The following is a 23697-nucleotide window of genomic DNA, read 5'->3' as shown; positions in this document are numbered from 1 at the left end:
ATATATATATATTTAGAGTTTGCTATCATAATATAAAGTTGTGAGGCCAAGCCCACTTTCCTAGGAGCATTGAGTGTGTGTGTGTGTGTGTGTGTGTGTGTGTGTGTGGTGGTGGTGGTGGGGCTGCTTCAAAATTTCTCACTCAACGTGCTGGTAGGCCTGGAGCCGGCCCTGACAAGATTTAATAAATCTCTCCCCTCATTAGGCACACCCAGTACAGAAACAAGTACTCATGACTTGCATTCAACTCTGTCAGCCGCTTTATGTTTTGTATGGTTAGTAATCAGTGGTGGGTCTAGAGCTGGGCGAGCAGGGCTACTGCCTGGGGCACTGTGTCCTAAGGGTGCAGCTGCAGTCACCCCACCGGAGCCCGAACTATCTCACTGCCAGAACAAGCATAGGCAAAGTAGGCAATTGCATAGGGTATGAATGCCAAGCAAGGTCCGACTCAGCTTTGCATTGGTGGTTGTGGGGCACCCACTGATGAGAGTTCTGGTAGGGCAGCTCACACAGTGGGAGGCAGCAGTACCAGAGTGTGGGCATGTCACTGCTGGTAATAATCATACCACCTACCGCTGCCGGAGTCCAGGGGAGAGAGGCTGTCTGAGAGTGCGGTCACAGTCACCTCGCTGGCATGCCCCCTCTCACCCTCTGCCACATTTTCCCCATACATACATACTACTGTACTCTTCTTTCCCTCCTACCTTCCCGGAATGCCGGTGCACAAGCGATTTCATCACTACACGTGGTCGAACGCCCTCTTATCTGGTTTTCAGACTGATTGCCCTGAGGAGGAGACCCATCACCTAGGTAGCCCCAGATTACGGCCCAAGCAGCAACAGCACATAATCTGCAGCCTCAGCACTGTCAGAAGGATCTGCGCCACGTCCCCCACCAGGGTTGATTGCATGTGAACACTTGCCCTGGTTGACTCACACTCTCTCTCTCTCTCTCTCTCTCTCTCTCTCTCTCTCTCTCTCTCTCTCTCTCTCTCTCTCTCTCTCTCTCGGGTAAATTTACGAGGGTGGAAGTTTTTTTTGAACTGGTGATTTGCCCACAGTAACCAATAAGATTGTATCTATTATCTTCTAGAAGCAGCTAGATACATGTAAAGTAGAATCTGATTGGTTGCTATGAGCAACATCACCACTTCTAAAAAAAACTCCCACCTTAGTAAATTTACCCCTATCTATCTTCCTTCGTCACCTCCCCTCTCCCCCTCTCTCTCTCTCTCTTTCTCTCCAGTCCACACATCACCTCCCTCTCTCTCTCCCATCCTCACCTCTCTCTCTCTCTCTCTCTCTCTCGTTTTCACCTCACAGCTACTTCCGTAGCGGCTCTACTGTGGTGTAACATGTATAAGAGTTTCTACTGTTGCGTAACATGCATAAGCGACTGAACTGTGGTGTAATGTGTATAAGCAGCTCTACTATGGCATCATGTTTTATTTTTGCGTGCGCCTAATATTGGGGGTGGGGGACACCAAAGGAGGAAACTGTCACCCTGAGCCTAAAAGGTCTAGAACTGGCCCTGTCAGTAGTGTTGCTTGATTAGCAAATGTTATAATTTGGCAAGTTTCACAATTGCCTAGAAATTATGGGGTTGATGTATCAAGCAGTGAAGAGAATGGAGAATTGGACCAGTGTAGAAGTTGCCCATAGCAACTTATCCACATCTACTTATCATTTTATGGAGTGCAGTTGATAAATGATTCCTCAAAACCGATTGGTTGCTATGATCAACTTTTCCACTGGTCCAATTCTCTACCCTTTTCACTGCTTGATACACCAACTACTACATTTGAAGTCAGTAGAGAAACAATGGTTGTTTGTAAAGATTAAGTTGAGCTCTTTGCTTTACTGAGCATTTAATAAAGAAAAGCTGAATTAGCTTAAAAAAAACTGTGTACAGATGTGCTCTCTTAAATCATTGCCTGCGATGTGCAGGCTGTAAATCCCAGGACAGCGTAGCGTAACGAGAGTGTGCATAGGCACGCACCCGCTACTCACTGTGGAGAAAGATAGTGTGCGGCCGCAGGCAGCATTAGAGTGATGCTCCCACTGCCCTACACAGGGAGGGGGAGCTGGCAGGAGTTAGTAAGCATGGGTAGCGGGTAGCTATGCTACCGCTACCTGTAGTTACAGATAGTTGTACCAGAAGGTGTTTGTGGGAGCGTGCGCATGCATGCTGTTGCAAACACTAGCAGGACACTGGGGGTGATTCACATGCGTTGGACAACAACAACGGGCATCGCTGGTCAGCGACGGGATGGTGTGAAAAATCAGTTTGCACAGGCGTTCACAAGGTGATTGACAGGAGGAAGCAGTTTGTGGCTGGTAACTGACCGTTTACTGGGAGTGTTTTGGGAAAACGCAGGCATGCCCAAGAGTTTTCAGGGAGGGTGTCTGACATCAGCTCCTTGCTCCAATCAGACAGATTCTATTGTACAGGAAAAGCAAGTCCTGGGCTGTGCAGAGACGCACAGAATTTTAGCAGCTCGGCGTTCACATAGCATTGCACACTTGCACGGTGAAAATACACTCCCACTGTAGGTGGCGACTATCTGAACGCAGGATAGCAAAAAATGCAGCCAAATGATCAGATCTGAATTAGCCACACTATCAGGACAAAGTAGAGCTGCAGCTGCGGGAGGCTGCACTGTATATGCATTGCAGCAATGTCACATTATGCAGCCTCCCGCAAAAATATCAGGAATATAGGGACACATCTATATATACTCAATTTCATCTTGATGTATCGTATTTGACTTATGTTTTACCATTAAATGTAAGAGACTGTATTTTTGGTGACTTATAATGGAGTTAATGGTTTCTATTACCTTTTCATAGGACAACAAAGGGCATCATCACAAGATTTATACCATTGGACCCAAAGGAGAATTCAGGGAAGAGTCTGAGCTGAAAAGCCTTGTCAGTTTGGAAAACAATTCTACCTTGGTGATTAATGACGTGCAAGTTCAGGATGAGAAACTGTTCAAATGCCAAATTGAGGACCAGCATGGTAACATTAAGGAAAGCAGTATACAGCTGAGAGTCTACAGTGAGTTCTAAGTATGATCCACAAGGCATAAATAATTTTGTTTATACTGTATGTGTGCCATTTTTGTAATCAGAGCTGCCGCCGAAATTTTTTAATCAGGACGCACACTGCCATTCGGCCCGCCCCCCTCCAACACCATGTCGCCTCCCCACGAACGCCAGCCGCTGTTAATAACATTGTGGCCTCATCCTTCTGGGATACGGCCACAATGTTTGAGGCCGTGCAGGTGCAATGTCCAACTCTAATAAGGCACAAAATTCCATAAGGCATATTTATGTTGCAATTTAAAGTGAGCACAGATATTAATTAACTTGAAGCTTTTATTAATAAAATGAGTAGAGTTTTTTCCCTTATAGACCATGCAAATAAAGAACATAGGTGGTCATTCGCTGCCTATTTCGCAGTGCAGCGATTAAGTGAAAAAACGGCAACAATGTGCATGAAGATGGTACGCAGCGTGCATGCGTTCATTAATTTAACACAAAACTTTGTAGATTTACACAAGCTCGAGCAACGTTTTTTCTTCGCTCGAGTGATCGTAGTGTGATTGACAGAAAGTGGGTGTTTCTGGGCGGAAACTGGCCGTTTTCAGGGAGTGTGCTAAAGAAACGCAGGCGTGCCAGGTAAAAATGCAGGAGTGGCTGGAGAAACGGGGGAGTGGCTGGCCGAACGCAGGGCGTGTTTGTGACGTCAAACCAGGAACTAAACGGACTGAGGTGATTGCAATCTAGGAGTAGGTCTGGAGCTACTCAGAAACTGCAGGGAATTATTTAATAGCAGTGTTGCTAATCTTTCATTCACTATTCTGCTAAACTAAGATACACTCCCAGAGGGCGGCGGCCTAGCGTGTGCAATGCTGCTAAAAGCAGCTAGCGAGCGAACAACTCGGAATGAGGGCCATAGATATAAACATGTAGCCACGCTCATGTTGACATGATGCATAGGCATCGCAGCAGCACTGGCGAAGCTAGCGTGCCCACAACTGTGTGCACCTGCGTGCTTATGAATGTGCACAAATGAATGTCTATGGTGGGAACACATGCTGTTGCCAGTCACAGAGCGGCGTGTGTGCTCTATGCTGCGTTGCATGCGCACATGAATATGCATTGTGGCATAGACCAGCTTGGCTACATCTGTAGTGCAATATTGTCTTAAAAAATAGATACAATCTCTTTAATATATTAGCGTAGTTGCTGGAACAAGGGAGGCAAGGGGGCTGCTTGCCCACCCCCATATATTTCAGAGGAGCTAGTAAAAGTACTGAGCTGCAGGGCGCTGTGTGGCTGCCATCTATAGTTAATATGGCCAGTATCAGGACGGAGATAATACCCTTTCCGGCTGCTCCACCCAGGGCCGGTTTAAGCCTTGGGGGTGCCTGTGGCACTTAAGACAGGGGGGCCCCAATGGAAGGTAGGGGAAGTATATTAAATTGTGCATACCTCCCAACATGTCCCATTCCAGGATGGACACGATGCTCTCTACCTGAACTTCCAATTTAATATATGATTGGCGTCACTTGTGTTGAACTATTTCATTGAAAAGAAAGGTACTTCAACACAGGTGATTACAATCATAAATGAATAAGGAAAGCAGTTTGTCCCTCCTACAATATACAAATACACATAGAAAAATTAAAATAATTTATCTTGTCAAATACATGAATAGCAGCAGCCTCTGTACTACTTACACACTGGGACAGGACTCAGTAGGACTCTTTGTGTGTGTGTCTCTATCTCTGACCCAAATGGTTTAGTTGCATAACAGTTTACTCAAGACTCGGACACCCAGGCAGGTAGGAAGAGAAGCTGGGATCCCTGTGTCACTTATATCTCTCCCCACCCTCCTATCTCTCCTCTGGTCAGAAAGCTCTGTCAGTACCTCATGAAAGATGATATTCCTATGTCTTTGCCTGCACTGCATACTGTCCTGCTCGCATTCTGGCTGCTGGTTCTGCTGCTGCTTAAGAGGGAAAGCTAGTGATGTCAACTTGCTCTGGCCGGGGGTACAGTATACCCTGCATCCCCCCTTATTCTGGCTATGGATCCACCTCCTCCCTCCCCACAGCCCTCTCTTCCTGCATTCAGGGCCCTCTGTCCCCTTACACCCAGCCTCAACCCCTGCTATTTACTGTGGCCACTCCTTTGAGAACATCTCTGTGCTCTTCTCATCTCCCACTTCATATGTTCCTCACCTCTTCCCACTAAGCACTCCTTTGTATACCACCCTCTTCTCTCACAGCACCCAGGGCTGTCTTTTCATATGGGCTCAATAGGCACTTGCCCAAGGGCCTCAGGAATCTAACAGCCCTTTTTCCAGTGGTACCAGATTTTTTAAAATCGGCCCTGGGGAACCTGAGATATCTGACTTCTAATCAGTGGTTCCCATCCGAGCCTGTAAATTGCTCTTCCCAGCCAGATATCTTGGGTTCTCTCTGACTAAAGCCCCGTACACACAGTGTGATTTATCTTTATGATTTTGTCTATATGCAAAATTGTAAGAAAAGTTATTGCGAATCACACCATGTGTATGCCTTGTCTTGTCTTGTTATGCCGGTGCACGCTCTCTTGGGATCGGCATCATAAGAAAAAATAGACTGTGCAGGCAGGGTCAATATTGACTAGATCGGAGGCTCATGTCTCCTAGCAGTTTCGTACTGTGTGTACGCACCATTATAGGATATCATTCTGAGGATATAATCCAAAAGCTGGGACTCTCCCCTTTCGGTGGACACTAGCAGCTTGTCTTTACTGTACCCAGAACCAGAGATACTGTATCAGCCCTTCAACAGCTGGTCCCTGCTCCAGCGCCACACGCCTGGTATGCAGTTTTATATACTCGTTGGTGGATTGCTCTGGCTCCTGAACTCTGATTCCCGAGTCCCCAGTACCTTCTGAAAGGTGGGACTCTCTAGTGGTGTATACCATTGAAAGCTAAGAAATCTATTTCCAAGAACTGGAGATATCTGCAGTCAAGCAAGCTGCCCTCCCACCAGAAAATTATAAATATAAAGACAACTCCACTATCTACCCCTCCCCTGTGTATTAAACCCTGCCCTACCACCTTGTAAGTCATGTACCGGGGCCTTTTTATTCAACCCCTTCTACAGTTTAGTTACTCCCACCTCATCTTCCACCATCTGTGCAGTAAAAGAGTAGCATAAATTACTGCTCCAGGTCCTACATGCTGAGCGGAAGAAAGAACACCCTCTACCGACCACGGGACATCAAAGCTGCCACTGATAGCATCTCCCATCCATACAGCTGCAGGGTGGGTAGGGGCTCCAGTGTATTGCTTTGCCCAGGGGCCTACACTGCTGTTAAGTCTGCCCTGACGGCACCCCCTGACCTCCAACCATTTCCAACCAGGTTCAACTGAAAATGTACCCTGTAAAGTTTCATTACCTTCCATGCACAGCCTTGGCCAGAGGGTGAGCTATGAGTGGATCCTGTCTCTCCTTCTATATAAAGTCACTCACATGTTATAATTATGTTTTTGGGGCATATATATTATACACAGTGAGATTTATTTACTAAGATTCGTGTTTCTGCCGAATTGGTGGGAGTTTAAACTCAAATTTTATCGGCTGCATGTTTCTGCAACTTTTTGAAATTATTGTCGGTAATTTACTAAGCTGCCGAGTTTGCGTTTTTCGTATTTTCCGATGTCGATGTTATTCGTATTGTCGGGCAGTTCTTTACGGGAGTGGTTAGTAAAACACTGCCGGACATAACACAATGAAGCCCGGCCGAATCAGTAAGACCCGTGCAGGGCTTCATTGTGTACAGTATGAGAAGTATTTCAAGAGTTAAAAATAAAAATTGCTTGGGGTCCCCCCTCCTAAGCATAACCAGCCTCGGGCTCTTTGAGCCGGCCCTGGTTGTTTAAATACCGGGGGGAAATGACTGTGGTTCCCCCGTATTTAGACAAGCAGCACCAGGCTCTTGGGCCAGCCCTAGTTCCAAAAATATAGGGGACAAAAGATGTAGGGGTCCCCCGTATTTTTAAAACCAGCAACAGGCTCCACTGGCCAAGAAGATAATGCCGCAGCCGGGGGACACTTTTATATAGGTCCCTGCGGCCGTGGCATTACCCCCCCAACTAGTCACCCCTGGCTGGGGTTCCCTGGAGGAGTGAGGACCCCTTAAATCAAGGGGACCCCACTTCAGGCACCCAAGGACCAGGGGGTGAAACCCGAGGCTGTCCCCCCATCCCTGAAAAAAAAAGATTATTATTTGTTGTTGTTGTAGAACTACAAGTCCCATCAAGCCTCCCCCGCAAGCTGGTACTTGGAGTACCACAAGTACCAGCAAACTGGGAAATAACGGGCCCACTGGTACCTGTAGTTCTACAACAACAAAAATACTCAAATAAAAAGAGAACACATACACCTTGAAAGTAAAACTTTAACATACATGCACACTTACACACTCACACATACTTATCTTGTGTCCCACGGAGCCCCTCGGTCCCCTTGTCAATGTAGAATCCAGTTGGAAACCTGTAAAAAAAAATCCCCAAAAACTCACCTATTTTCCAGTGATGATCAGTCCTCTTCGTTCCATGTAGTAATCCTGGGGTTACAAAAAAACAAACCGGAAAAAACCCCGGTCCAACACACTAAAGGGGACCCATGTTTACACATGGATCCCCTTTCCCCGAATGCCAGGACCCCCCCGTGACTGATGTCACTGGAAATTCTGCAAGCCAATCAGGGAGCGCCACATCATGGCACTCTCCTGATTGACTGGCCAGGAGCGCACAGGCAATCAGGCAGAGCGCAGCGGCAAGAATGGAGCTTAGTGCAGCTCCATTCTGGCCTATGATGGGAACTTTGCAGTCTGCGGTTAACCGCAAAGTTAATTGGGGTCACTCTTGTGGGTGACCCCAATTAACTTTGCGGTTAGCTACAGACCGGAAAGTTCCCATCATAGAATAGAATGGAGCTGCGCTAAGCTCCATTCTAGCCGCTGTGCTCCGCCTGATTGACAGGCCAGGAGCGCACATCCAATCAGGAGAGCACCATGACGTGGCGCTCCCTGATTGGCTCGCGGGGTCTCCGTTGACATCAGTCACGACGGGTCTGATGCCACTGGATCGCCTCTGCCTGATTGCCAGGCAGAGGCGGTCGCTGGGTGGGAGGGGGCTGGACGGTGGCGTTAAGACGCCGTTTAGGGGGCGTGGTCCGACCAAGCCAGGCGTGGCTGGACCATTGGGGGGGGGGGGGCGCGGTGGCTACATGACGTCACACACAGCCGCTGCGACCCGGGCAGCGAAGAGGTTCTCCCGGACAGCCGCAGGAGCTGGACTGGGCAGGAGCTAAATTAAGCACAGCTACGATCAACTAGGAATGACCCTCATTGTCGACAGTGATTGTGAATACAAATTCTTAGTAGACAAAATCGGGACCTTAGTAAATATACCCCAGAAACACCCGCTTCCGCCCAGAAACACCCGCTTCCTGTCAACACCCTGACGGCCTCTGAGCTGTGGGATCCGACATGGTTTGAGACCCTGACTGTCCCAATACATCAGCTTTATCCAGGATGGAAATTCTTCGGTCGGGCGTGAGTAAATCTACTAAGTTTTGAGCTAAAATACTTAGCGCATGTGCACTGCGTACCATGTGCATGCGCATTTTCGCCTTAATCGCTCCGTTGCGAAAATCGGCAACGAGCGAACAACTCGGAATGACCCCCCCCCATATGCCATCTTGAATGGAACATTCGGTAAGGTTACTAACATGGGTACTAAAAGGGATTCTACCAAAGCACTAACCAATGACGATTACAGGTCATCCTTGCTACATAAGGTGAAAGATGTCCCTAACGCAAGGGAAAATACTTATCTTAGTTGTATGTATGTAAACGCCAGAAGCATTACTGGTAAAAAGGGTGAACTAGATATTCTTGCAGCAAGCAAACAGTATGATATTATAGGCATTACTGAAACTTGGTGGGATGAATCTCATGATTGGACAGTCAATCTAGAGGGCTATACACTGTTTAGGAGAGACAGACTAAATAAAAAGGGTGGAGGGGTGTGTCTTTACGTAAAGCCGTTTTTAAAACCTAATATATGGGAAGATATTCAGGAGGGGACTGTAGACACTGTCGAGACATTATGGGTAGAAATTGCATGCAGGGAAAAAGGAATAAAAAAGTTAGTATTGGGTGTATGCTATAGGCTGCCTGGTATCAACGCATCTGATGATGAATTGTTACTAAAGCAAATTGAAAGAGCAGCAGGAGTAGGAGACATAGTAGTGATGGGAGATTTTAACTATCCAGAGATAAACTGGAAAAACGACTTATGTGATACTGCTAGGGGCAATATGTTTTTAAACACACTTAATGATAACTACTTAGTCCAACTAATTGAGGAACCAACTAGGTACAATGCAATCTTAGACCTGGTATTAACAAACAATGGGGATTTGGTATCAGGTATTATAGTAGGGGAACCCATAGGAAACAGCGACCACAATATGGTCACATTCAATATCAGTTTCTATAAACAGCCCTATACTGGCTCAACTAGGACTTTAAACTTTAGCAAAGCAAATTTTGAAAAGATGAGAGTATTTTTCAGGGATATTGAATGGGAAGGCTTGTTTTTAGGAAAAAATACTACGGAGAAATGGGAGGTACTAAAATTCCTGCTAGCTAAAAATACACTCAAATGTATTCCTATGAGTAGCAAAAAAAGGAATAAAAATTATAAACCGATGTGGCTTAACAAAAAGATTAAGGACCTTATGGGCAAGAAAAGGCGAGCATTTAAAAAATACAAATCTGACGGGGAAGCAGAGTCATTTCAGCACTATAAGGAATGTAACAAAATTTGCAAAAAGGAAATAAGAGCGGCTAAAGTAGAAACTGAAAAACTAGTAGCAAAGGAAAGCAAAGCGAATCCCAAAAACTTCTTTAAATACATTAATAGCAAGAAATTAAAGAAGGAGAGTATAGGCCCCTTAAAAGACAAGTTGGGAGTCTTAAGCAAAAATTATAATGACATAGCGGACACACTAAATGAGTTTTTTTCAACAGTATTCACTAGAGAGGAAACAATTCAGGGACTGACACACAATCTCAATAATGAGAATATCACACTGATAGGTACTTATTTAAGCGAGGAAGTAGTCTGTGACCGATTAAAACATTTAAAGATTAATAAATCACCAGGGACCGATGGCATTCATCCAAGGGTTCTAATAGAGCTTCACTCTGAACTGGCAAAACCGCTATCTTTGATCTTTAAGGATTCAGTTATATCAGGTATGGTTCCCAAAGACTGGCGTATAGCGGAAGTAGTGCCTATATTCAAAAAGGGAAGTAAAGCTGAACCAGGTAATTATAGACCAGTTAGTCTTACATCTATAGTGGGGAAAGTATTGGAAGGTATTCTAAGAGATAGTATTCATAAGTTCCTTGAAACCAATAAGGTCATTAAAAGGAATCAACATGGGTTTATGAAGGAGAGATCCTGTCAAACCAACTTACTTGGCTTTTATGAAACAGTAAGCGCAAACCTAGATCAGGGTAAAGACGTGGATGTAATCTTTTTAGACTTTGCCAAAGCGTTCGATACTGTACCACACATGAGACTTATCTACAAGCTACAAGAATCAGGGCTAGGAAGCACAATATGCACTTGGGTCAAAAACTGGTTAGATAATAGGGAGCAGCGCGTTGTTGTTAATGGATCTTTTTCAACTTGGACTGAAGTGCTAAGTGGTGTGCCGCAAGGCTCAGTATTAGGACCGCTATTGTTCAATATTTTCATTAACGACCTAACAGAAGGTCTAGAGAGCATGGTGTCAGTTTTTGCAGATGATACCAAATTGTGTAAGGCTATAAATACAGAGGAGGATGCCGAGTCTCTTCAGAACGACTTAGTTAAATTAGAAGCATGGGCAGCCAAATGGAGAATGCGCTTCAACACAGACAAGTGTAAGGTAATGCACTGTGGTAACAAGAACAAAAAATTACACCTACCTACTAAATGGGGTAAAATTAGGGGATTCTGTACTGGAAAAGGACTTAGGTGTCCTCATAGATAGCAAGCTAAGCAGTAGTACCCAAAGTAGGACTGCAGCAAAGAAGGCTAATAAGATATTAGCATGCATAAAACGGGGTATTGATGCTAGGGACGAGAGTATTATACTCCCATTATATAAATCACTAGTGAGGCCACACCTTGAATACTGTGTACAATTCTGGGCACCGTACTACAAAAAGGATATCCTGTAGCTTGAAAAGGTACAGAGGAGGGCGACCAAACTAATTAAGGGCATGGAGACGATGCAATACAAGGAAAGGCTTGAAAGACTAGGCATGTTTACATTGGAAAAGCGGAGACTAAGAGGGGATATGATCAACATCTACAAATATATAAGGGGACAATACACAGAGCTTGCGCAGGACCTGTTTTTGGTTAGATCAACACAGAGGACTCGTGGACACTCGCTCAGGTTAGAGGAGAGGAGATTCCGCACAATACGGCGTAAAGGCTTTTTCACGGTAAGGACAATACGTGTTTGGAATTCCCTGCCCGAGGGAGTTGTAATGGCGGAATCTGTCAACACCTTTAAGAATGGGTTAGATAAATTCCTAATGGATAAGGATATCCAGGGGTATGGTGCATAGTCATGCATTATAGTTACTATAAATAGGGATAAAATGCAACGGCTGACAGCAGCATCAGTCAGAAATTTTAGTTAAATCATCGTGCATAGGAGACCACAAATAGGTTGAACTCGATGGACAATTGTCTTTTTTCAACCTCAGATACTATGTTACTATGTTACTAGTATGGCATGCACATACTGCCCCTGCAAGCTGTCCTACTTAGTATGTATACATAATGAAAATGTCATAGTGAGTTTTTTTATTATTATTCTATTAAATTGGTTGTCATCAAATGAAGGCTTATAACCCATCAATAAAAATAATAAAATCTGGCAGGCGGGGGCTGATGTTACGGCTGTGTCTGTCTACGGGTGTACTCACCCCTAAATTCACCCCAAAATAACACTGCCTGCTTGCTGCCTTCAACAAACTGCAATAATAACTAACACAGTATTTAGGGGGTAATTCAGATGTGATCACTGTTCTATGCGCACGTAAGCAGCATACACAAATGTGCAAATAGAACGCAAGAGTGCGAACAGACAGAAAAACACGCCTATCACGTACGAGTGCACAAAAATGTGCAGTAGTACACAAGAGGTGTTTACTATTTTGCTTCACACGGGAGCGATGCGTTTGCAAGTTTGCTATTCGCATCGCCTGCCTCATGGAGTTTGTTGTACAATCGCACAATGTTTTTTTTATTTATTTTAACAAATACACCAATCACCCTAATGTGATTGAACAATTAAGTTATCAAACACTGCAAAATAAAGAGTTTGACAATCTAATTGCTTAATAACATTCAGCATTTAAAGCAACAAACATATTGTTTGCTAAAAATATGTTTGATGCTTATTAGAGATGAGCGGGTTCGGTTTCTCTGAATCCGAACCCGCCAGAACTTCATGTTTTTTTTCACGGGTCCGAGCGACTCGGATCTTCCCGCCTTGCTCGGTTAACCCGAGCGCGCCCGAACGTCATCATGACGCTGTCGGATTCTCGCGAGGCTCGGATTCTATCGCGAGACTCGGATTCTATATAAGGAGCCGCGCGTCGCCGCCATTTTCACACGTGCATTGAGATTGATAGGGAGAGGACGTGGCTGGCGTCCTCTCCATTTAGATTATAAGAGACTGAGAGAGATTTACTGGAGCTGACTAGGAGGAGTACTGTTACTGTAGAAGTGTAGAGACTGAGTGGAGAGAGTTTACTAGCGAGGACAGTGCAGTTTACTTTATAATCCGTTCTCTGCCTGAAAAAAGCGATACACAGCACACAGTGACTCAGTCACATACCATATCTGTGTGCACTGCTCAGGCTCAGGCCAGTGTGCTGCATCATCTATTATCTATATATAATATTATATATATCTGTCTGACTGCTCAGCTCACACAGCTTATAATTGTGGGGGAGACTGGGGAGCACTACTGCAGTGCCAGTTATAGGTTATAGCAGGAGCCAGGAGTACATAATATATTATATAGTGAGTGACCACCAGACACACAGTGCAGTTTATTTAATATATCCGTTCTCTGCCTGAAAAAAGCGATACACACAGTGACTCAGTCAGTCACATACCATATCTGTGTGCACTGCTCAGGCTCAGGCCAGTGTGCTGCATCATCTATTATCTATATATAATATTATATATAATCTGTCTGACTGCTCAGCTCACACAGCTTATAATTGTGGGGGAGACTGGGGAGCACTACTGCAGTGCCAGTTATAGGTTATAGCAGGAGCCAGGAGTACATAATATTATATTAAAATTAAACAGTGCACACTTTTGCTGCAGGAGTGCCACTGCCAGTGTGACTAGTGACCAGTGACCTGACCACCAGTATATATAATATTAGTAGTATACTATCTCTTTATCAACCAGTCTATATTAGCAGCAGACACAGTACAGTGCTGTAGTTCACGGCTGTGGCTACCTCTGTGTCGGCACTCGGCAGCCCGTCCATAATTGTATATACCACCTAACCGTGGTTTTTTTTTCTTTCTTTATACATACATACTAGTTACGAGTATACTATCTCTTTATCAACCAGTCTATATATTAGCAGCAGACACAGTACAGTGCGGTAGTTCACGGCTGTGGCTACCTCTGTGTCGGCACTCGGCAGCCCGTCCATAATTGTATATACCACCTAACCGTGGTTTTTTTTTCTTTCTTTATACATACATACTAGTTACGAGTATACTATCTCTTTATCAACCAGTCTATATATTAGCAGCAGACACAGTACAGTGCGGTAGTTCACGGCTGTGGCTACCTCTGTGTCGGCACTCGGCAGCCCGTCCATAATTGTATATACCACCTAACCGTGTTTTTTTTTTCTTTCTTTATACATACATACTAGTTACGAGTATACTATCTCTTTATCAACCAGTCTATATATTAGCAGCAGACACAGTACAGTGCGGTAGTTCACGGCTGTGGCTACCTCTGTGTCGGCACTCGGCAGCCCGTCCATAATTGTATATACCACCTAACCGTGGTTTTTTTTTCTTTCTTTATACATACATACTAGTTACGAGTATACTATCTCTTTATCAACCAGTCTATATATTAGCAGCAGACACAGTACAGTGCGGTAGTTCACGGCTGTGGCTACCTCTGTGTCGGCACTCGGCAGCCCGTCCATAATTGTATATACCACCTAACCGTGGTTTTTTTTTCTTTCTTTATACATACATACTAGTTACGAGTATACTATCTCTTTATCAACCAGTCTATATATTAGCAGCAGACACAGTACAGTGCGGTAGTTCACGGCTGTGGCTACCTCTGTGTCGGCACTCGGCAGCCCGTCCATAATTGTATATACCACCTAACCGTGGTTTTTTTTTCTTTCTTTATACATACATACTAGTTACGAGTATACTATCTCTTTATCAACCAGTCTATATATTAGCAGCAGACACAGTACAGTGCGGTAGTTCACGGCTGTGGCTACCTCTGTGTCGGCACTCGGCAGCCCGTCCATAATTGTATACTAGTATCCAATCCATCCATCTCCATTGTTTACCTGAGGTGCCTTTTAGTTGTGCCTATTAAAATATGGAGAACAAAAATGTTGAGGTTCCAAAATTAGGGAAAGATCAAGATCCACTTCCACCTCGTGCTGAAGCTGCTGCCACTAGTCATGGCCGAGACGATGAAATGCCAGCAACGTCGTCTGCCAAGGCCGATGCCCAATGTCATAGTACAGAGCATGTCAAATCCAAAACACCAAATATCAGTAAAAAGCCTCTTTTTTTCTTTGCGTCATGTGCTGTTTGGGGAGGGTTTTTTGGAAGGGCCATCCTGCGTGACACTGCAGTGCCACTCCTAGATGGGCCCGGTGTTTGTGTCGGCCACTAGGGTCGCTAATCTTACTCACACAGCTACCTCATTGCGCCTCTTTTTTTCTTTGCGTCATGTGCTGTTTGGGGAGGGTTTTTTGGAAGGGCCATCCTGCGTGACACTGCAGTGCCACTCCTAGATGGGCCCGGTGTTTGTGTCGGCCACTAGGGTCGCTAATCTTACTCACACAGCTACCTCATTGCGCCTCTTTTTTTCTTTGCGTCATGTGCTGTTTGGGGAGGGTTTTTTGGAAGGGCCATCCTGCGTGACACTGCAGTGCCACTCCTAGATGGGCCCGGTGTTTGTGTCGGCCACTAGGGTCGCTTATCTTACTCACACAGCGACCTCGGTGCAAATTTTAGGACTAAAAATAATATTGTGAGGTGTGAGGTATTCAGAATAGACTGAAAATGAGTGTAAATTATGGTTTTTGAGGTTAATAATACTTTGGGATCAAAATGACCCCCAAATTCTATGATTTAAGCTGTTTTTTAGTGTTTTTTGAAAAAAACACCCGAATCCAAAACACACCCGAATCCGACAAAAAAAATTCGGTGAGGTTTTGCCAAAACGCGTTCGAACCCAAAACACGGCCGCGGAACCGAACCCAAAACCAAAACACAAAACCCGAAAAATTTCAGGCGCTCATCTCTAACTTATGTCCTATTTGTACAATACACTTAATACTTTAAAAAAAAAATTGGGGTAATTCAGAGTTGATCATAGATATGCTAAATTTAGCACAGGGCTAGTCCACCCCGCATGTCATGCCCTGCCCCCCCTGCAGAGGTACAAAAGCATCACATGGCGGTGATGCTTTTGTACCTGGCAAGCAGCTCCCTACCTGAGCAGCTCCTGTGTGCTGGCAGGGAGCTACCTGCCGTGTTCTGGGTCACAGTGGTTGCGTGTGACGTCACGCAGCCACCGTGGCCCGCCTCCCCCAATGGTACAGAGTGTGCACCGCAATTGGTTTTTTAACTCCTTTGGCACACCGTCTCCCGCCACCGAAATCGCTTCTGCCTGTCAGTCAGGGAGAGGCGATCGCAGCCAGCAAGATGCTGATAGCATCTCACTGGGTTCCCGAGGTGCACACACAAAGTAATTAAGACTGTGATCGCTGCCACTGCAGCAATGCAATCATCCTTAGGACACATAAATGTTTGTCAAACAAACGACACATATGCTGCAGCATAATTATACAAAACATAGTAATTGGAATTGGTTACAAAATACATAGCTTCATTGTTCTTTGAGCAAACATATATGGTGCCTAGAAATCACTACTTGTACAGTAATGTTGGTCATTAACTTATTGTTAGGCGCCGTGCTCCGCGATGTCCTCGTGGCCCGGCGCCTAGCAACTAGGGACGCCGAGCGTGCTAGCCGCCGGGTCCCTAGCAACGCTGGGACGCCGTGCGCGCGTAGCCGCCGGCTCCCTAGCAACACAGGGACGCCGGGCGCGCTGAGCCGCCTGGACCCTAGCAACGGGGACGCCACGGGCGGACCGCGTTCCCCGTTGCAGGGTCAATTTAATACACACACACACTGGTCTTCTGGGCGTGCAGCAGGGCAGCTGCACAGCATTTAGTGTAATCAGACTCTGAACATCTGATTGGAGGACTCCTTGCTAAATACCTTCTCAGTGCTTCACACAGACGCCGGTAATAGCTTCCTGCATGCTGCTTAGGTTTGCTGAACGTCTGTTCCAGTCCTGCTGTGTCCGGTCATTCCTCTCCTCAGAGTTCCTGAATCTTGGAGTTGTCATCTCATCCCAAGAAGTCTTCTGGTCCCCTTTTGTCCGCAACGGTCGCCAGAGAATCTCGTGTGGTGTTCGTGAGTTGCGGCTCTGCCGTGTGCTGCGGCTCAGCCCGCTTTATTTTGTATTCTGTTTCGGAGCATTCGCGGAGGGTTCCGCTTCCACAAGTCCTCTCCGGAACTCGGCGGTGCCGGGTAGAAGAGTGGACAAGTGGGTATTTTGGTTGTCCTTTTCCCTGGCGGTTTTTCCGCACTTATTCTAGTTTTAAGTTAGCTTAGCCCCTGGCCTTGTTGCTTAGTTAGAGGGCCCCTTGTTATCACCCTGTCTCGGATTTCTCTTTGTCTCCCATTAAGACCTGAGGGGGCATCGGAGTTGGGCAGACGTAATCCGCCCTTCAAACGCGGCTGCCATGGGCTCAAGCAACCATAGTCTCACAAGGGATTTCTGACAGCACGGGCGAGACAACGGAGTTAGGGCGCAGGGGCTATTTTCCATTCTCGCTCCCTTTCCCAGCATTAGGTTCCAGTGCTCAGGTCCTTGCTATAAGATCTCCTCAGACCATAGTGCTGGAATCATAACTTTATTACCGGCCATACCAAAACTTAAAATTAAACGGGGTTTAATTTTTTCTCATTCTGTTTTTTGTGAGTTTATCGGCCTCATGAATCCGACAGGTTTAGGGCCAAATCTCGGTCAGCTCTTAGTCAACCAGATTCAAGAACTTACTCAGATGGTTCAGGATCTTTCGCTTCGGGTGAGATCGCAGGAAGATCTTTTGCGAGCCTCCCCAAAGGTAGTCCCTGAACCAAAGATGCATTTGCCCGACCGTTTTTCCGGTGATAGGAAAGAATTTTTTAATTTTAAAGAATCCTGTAAACTTTATTTTCGTTTAAGACCTACATCCTCTGGTAATGAATCTCAGCGGGTTGGGATTATTATTTCTTTACTCCAGGGGGATCCCCAGACCTGGGCATTTGGTTTAAGAGCAGAGGATCCTGCGTTGTCATCTGTAGACGCCTTTTTTAAGTCTTTAGGGCTCTTGTATGATGACCCAGATAGAGAGGCGTCTGCTGAGAGTCAGCTGCGCGCTCTCAAACAAGGTAGAAATCCTGCGGAGGTTTATTGTACCGAGTTTCGCCGTTGGTCGAACGACTGTGGCTGGAATGACCCGGCCCTGCGCAGTCAGTTTCGCCTCGGTTTATCTGAATTTATTAAAGACAGTCTCCTCCAGTACCCCGCTCCTGAGACTCTCGATAAACTCATGGAGCTTGCTATTAAGATTGATCGTCGTCTCCGAGAGCGGAGGGCTGAAAGAGGAACATCTGTAAGGTCTAGTCCTTGTGTATATTCCTTCCCAGAGGATGTCGAGGAACCCATGCAGATGGGTCTCTCCCGGCTGTCTCCTGAGGAAAAAACCAGAAGACAAAATTCTGGTCTTTGTTTATACTGTGGTGGTAAGGGACATTTTGCTCGTAACTGCCTGAACAAGTTGGGAAACGCTTTGACCAGGTGAATTGTGAGGGGGTTCACTTAGGTCTGCAGCTTATCTCCTCGAACAACTCTCTTTTAGTCCCTGTTAAGGTTTCCTTTGGCATCCTCAGTTCTTTGGTGTCGGCTTTTGTCGACAGTGGAGCTGCAGGAAACTTTATGGATTTAACTTGGGCTAAGGCCTTAGGCATTCCGCAGTTACCATTAGATAGATGTATCACCATGCACGGCTTAGATGGGGGTCCGCTTTCTAATGGGGTAATTACTCACCGTACACCTCCAGTAGTACTTACAGTAGGAGCCTTACATTCCGAAGATATTGAATTCTACCTTACACATTGCCCGGCAGTTCCTGTTGTTCTGGGTCACCCTTGGCTTGCCTTTCATAATCCCACCATTGATTGGCGGTCCGGGGAGATTTCCCAATGGGGTACATTTTGTGCTAAGGAATGTATTTCGTATCCAGTCAGAGTTGCAGCAATCGTTCCAGAGCTCATTCCTGTGGAATACCAAGAGTTTGCCGATGTCTTCTCCAAAGGCAAGGCGGACATTCTGCCTCCCCATCGGCCTTATGATTGTGCAATTGAGCTCGTTCCAGGTGCCACTTTGCCTAAGGGGAGATTATATGCCTTGTCCGGGCCAGAAACTACGGCCATGAATAATTATATTCAGGAAAGCCTAAAGAAGGGATTTATTAGACCATCAAAATCTCTAAGTGCAGGTTTTTTCTTTGTGGAGAAAAAAGATGGCTCGCTTAGACCATGCATTGATTTTAGGGCCCTGAATAAGATCTCTGTTAAAAACACCTATCCTTTGCCGTTAATTTCTGTACTTTTTGATCAGTTACGTTCTGCTGTGGTTTTTTCTAAATGTGACCTTAGAGGAGCTTACAACCTCATCCGAATTAAATCTGGGGATGAGTGGAAGACGGCTTTCAGCACTCAGTCGGGTCACTACGAATACCTGGTGATGCCGTTCGGCCTGTCTAATGCTCCGGCAGTTTTTCAAGACCTCATTAATGATGTTCTCCGTGACTTCCTAGGGAAATTCGTGGTCGTTTATTTAGACGACATCTTGATTTATTCTGAATCGATGGAACAACATGTTACCCAGGTGCGTCTGGTTCTTCAAAAGTTACGTGAGAATCATTTATATGCCAAGCTGGAGAAGTGTGATTTTCACGTCACAGAAGTATCTTTTTTAGGGTACATAATTTCTCCTCAGGGATTTTCCATGGAACCAAAGAAGCTCCAGGCCATCCTCAATTGTGCGCAACCCACTAATTTAAAAGCAATTCAGCGCTTTTTAGGGTTTGCGAATTATTATAGGAGGTTCATTCATTCTTTTTCTGACCTGGTTGCTCCCATAGTAGCTCTGACAAAAAAAGGAGCGGATCCTACCAACTGGTCGCATGAAGCTGAATTGTCCTTCCAGGCCTTGAAACAAGCCTTTGTCTCGGCTCCAGTCCTCAGACATCCTAATCCGGAATTGCCCTTTGTTGTGTGGAGGTTGATGCCTCAGAGGTTGGAGTGGGGGCTGTCCTTTCTCAAGAGGATCCAGAGTCTCTGGAGTTACATCCTTGTGCCTTTATGTCCAGGAAATTCTCCTCCGCTGAATCCAACTATGACGTTGGTAATCGGGAGTTACTGGTGGTGAAGTGGGCTTTCGAGGAGTGGAGGCATTGGCTGGAGGGAGCTAAACATACTATTTCGGTTTTGACTGACCATAAGAACCTGCAATATATTGAATCAGCTATACGCCTTAATGCTCGGCAGGCACGTTGGGCATTATTTTTTACTCGTTTCAGGTTTATAATCACTTTCAGGCCTGGTTCCAAGAATACAAAAGCTGATGCCCTGTCACGTAGCTTTCTTCCGGTTCATAATAGCAATCCTGTTGTTACCCCCATAGTTCCATCTTCGGTCATCCGGGCAGGCCTCACACAGGATTTATTTACCCAGTTAAACCAGCTTCAACACCAAGCTCCTAGACTTACTCCTGCTGGTCGTCTTTATGTCCCTGAATTTTTGAGAGCCACTGTTTTAACTGAATTTCATGACAACAAAGTCTCAGGGCATCCGGGAATCACTAAGACATTGGAGTTAGTCTCTCGCTCAGTGTGGTGGCCTAGTCTTTCTAAAGACATTAAGGAATTCGTCCATTCATGTCAGATTTGTGCACAGCATAAGGTTCCTCGTTCGTTGCCTATCGGGCAACTCATGCCTTTAGCTGTTCCTCTCAGGCCATGGTCTCATATTTCCATGGATTTTGTGGTTGACCTTCCCCTTTCAGCTGGATTCCGAGTCATTTGGGTGGTAGTGGACCGTTTTAGTAAAATGGCTCATTTTATTGCTCTTCCCAGATTGCCTTCTGCTCAAGGGTTGGCAGTTTTGTTCCTCCGCCATGTGTTCAGGCTTCATGGGTTGCCCACTGATATTGTTTCTGATCGGGGTCCACAATTCATCGCACAATTCTGGAAATGTTTTTGTGCCTCATTGAAGATTAAACTGTCTTTAACATCTGGTTACCACCCACAGTCTAACGGACAAACCGAACGAGTCAACCAGTCACTTAAACAATATATGCGTTTGTATTCAGCCAAACTCCAGAATGATTGGTCCGAGTTTCTCCCTTTGGCTGAATTTGCTTACAATAACTCTTGTCATTCCTCCACCAAAGAGTCTCCATTCTTTTCAGTTTTTGGTTTTCACCCCAGAGCCAATTCTTTTTTTCATCATTCTCCAGTCTCCTCGCTAACCTTGACCTCCCATCTCAGAGCAATTTGGAAAAAAGTGCACCTTGCTCTCAGAAAAGCGGCCTTCCGAGAGAAGAAATTTTCTGACAGGCTCCGAAGTCCTTGCACTTTTAAGGTGGGAGATAAGGTGTGGTTGTCAACTCGCAACATCAGGCTTCGACAATCCTCAGCTAGACTGGGACCCAAATTTATTGGACCGTTTCTTATTATTAAGAAGGTCAACCCAGTTGCCTTTCGGCTACGTTTACCAAGATCTCTCAAGATTGGAAATAATTTTCACTGTTCCCCGTTGAAACAATACGTTTCTTCCAGTAGATTTCCTCGGAGGATCTCTCAGGGTAGATCTCCAGTGGATGTACAGGGACAACAGGAGTTCTTGGTAGAGAAAGTTCTTGATTCTAAATTGTCCCGGGGTCTGCTTTATTTTTTAGTTCACTGGAAAGGCTATGGTCCGGAGGAAAGGTCTTGGGTCCTGGATAAGGGCATTTTTTCGGGAATTTCCTCAGAAACCTGGCTTTTGGGGTTCCTTGACCCCTCCTCAAGGGGGGGTACTGTTAGGCGCCGTGGTCCGCGATGTCCTCGCGGCCCGGTGCCTAGCAACTAGGGACGCCGAGCGTGCTAGCCGCCGGGTCCCTAGCAACGCTGGGACGCCGTGCGCGCGTAGCCGCCGGCTCCCTAGCAAATGCAGGGACGCCGGGCGCGCTGAGCCGCCTGGACCCTAGCAACGGGGACGCCACGGGCGGACCGCGTTCCCCGTTGCAGGGTCAATTTAATACACACACACACTGGTCTTCTGGGCGTGCAGCAGGGCAGCTGCACAGCATTTAGGGTAATCAGACTCTGAACATCTGATTGGAGGACTCCTTGCTAAATACCTTCTCAGTGCTTCACACAGACGCCGGTAATAGCTTCCTGCATGCTGCTTAGGTTTGCTGAACGTCTGTTCCAGTCCTGCTGTGTCCGGTCATTCCTCTCCTCAGAGTTCCTGAATCTTGGAGTTGTCATCTCATCCCAAGAAGTCTTCTGGTCCCCTTTTGTCCGCAACGGTCGCCAGAGAATCTCGTGTGGTGTTCGTGAGTTGCGGCTCTGCCGTGTGCTGCGGCTCAGCCCGCTTTATTTTGTATTCTGTTTCGGAGCATTCGCGGAGGGTTCCGCTTCCACAAGTCCTCTCCGGAACTCGGCGGTGCCGGGTAGGAGAGTGGACAAGTGGGTATTTTGGTTGTCCTTTTCCCTGGCGGTTTTTCCGCACATATTCTAGTTTTAAGTTAGCTTAGCCCCTGGCCTTGTTGCTTAGTTAGAGGGCCCCTTGTTATCACCCTGTCTCGGATTTCTCTTCGTCTCCCATTAAGACCTGAGGGGGCATCGGAGTTGGGCAGACGTAATCCGCCCTTCAAACGCGGCTGCCATGGGCTCAAGCAACCATAGTCTCGCAAGGGATTTCTGACAGCACGGGCGAGACAACGGAGTTAGGGCGCAGGGGCTATTTTCCATTCCCGCTCCCTTTCCCAGCATTACGTTCCAGTGCTCAGGTCCTTGCTATAAGATCTCCTCAGACCAGAGTGCTGGAATCATAACACTTATGGCAGGCTGAATTTTTAAGAAAAAAATTTGAAATAATTGTTTAGGTACAGCAACTAACATTGCTGTAATTTGGCATATTTTAACCACAAATGTAGTAGTAATGTTTGTGGGTTGTAAAAATGATAATCTTACCTTAATTGTTTTTTAAAAAATGTTTTCTTTTTAGTTGTTAAATGGACAAACATTATAAACTTATAATCGGGAATTATACCATAAAACACCCACATTTCTGACGTGTTCATAACTCAAACATACCTGAAATATTAGGTCACTATTCTGTCCATTATTGCATGACCACATTGTGTGTCATGGCCGCACCCCAATAAACGGCCAACCTCTGGGCCCTCAATTTCTTGTTGGGCAAGGACCACATGACTCCTTACAGCAATATTGTGCAGTATTGCACACAGGTCCACTATCTTACTAATCATTTCCAGAGAATACATGAGGTTGCCACCATTGCGGTAGAGCGACAGAAATCGGCTTTTTCAAAGGCCAATCATGCGCTCCACCACCTGTCTGGTGGATGTAAGCACATAATTAAATGCAGATTGTGGTCCTCGTGTTGGTGTGCTGTAAGGAGTCATGAGCCAGGGAGTGCAAGTATATCCCCAATCTTCTGCAAAAAATATCTATTATATGTTAAACATTTACACACCAACAAGACTGTAACTTTACTACATGATGTGGCTCAAACTCACCCAAGATCCACACGTCTTTCCCTTCCAACATGGATAAGTTTTGCCATATCCCTGATTGCCAAATCACGTGAGAATAATGGCCACTTCCTGGGTACTGGGCATTCAGGGAGAGGATCTGGAGGGATGAGCCACAAACCAAGCTCACATTCAAAGAATAGAACATTTTTCTATTCCTAAAGATTATTATCATTATGTGATGGTGCCACAAGTGGAACATATGTACCATCCGCTACCCTAATAACATGTGGGAAGCGACAATGTTCATGGAATTGGTGCTTTACCACAGCTAGGGACTCAACATCCAGTGGCATTGATATAAACTACTTAGTTCTTTTTAGGAATGCAGCAATGACGCACCTCAGGATCCTGGAGAATGA

The 23697-nt window shown here is 45.8% G+C and overlaps 1 protein-coding gene across 7 annotated transcripts in view; it reads left to right on the top strand.

The window, feature by feature from the left end:
- The window catches only part of MCAM (melanoma cell adhesion molecule), a 909696-nt gene that overhangs the window by 390191 nt on the left and 495808 nt on the right, over nt 1–23697 (top strand). For all 7 annotated transcript variants that reach the window (XM_063942920.1, XM_063942918.1, XM_063942922.1 and 4 more), the window contains one exon: nt 2850–3060. In XM_063942920.1, coding sequence (XP_063798990.1) covers nt 2850–3060 — 211 coding nt within the window. The remainder of the gene's footprint in view (nt 1–2849; nt 3061–23697) is intronic.

This window comes from Pseudophryne corroboree, chromosome 10 (genome assembly GCF_028390025.1).
Source record: "Pseudophryne corroboree isolate aPseCor3 chromosome 10, aPseCor3.hap2, whole genome shotgun sequence".
NCBI lineage: Eukaryota > Metazoa > Chordata > Amphibia > Anura > Myobatrachidae > Pseudophryne > Pseudophryne corroboree.
This window is presented reverse-complemented; position numbering and strand designations above follow the sequence as displayed.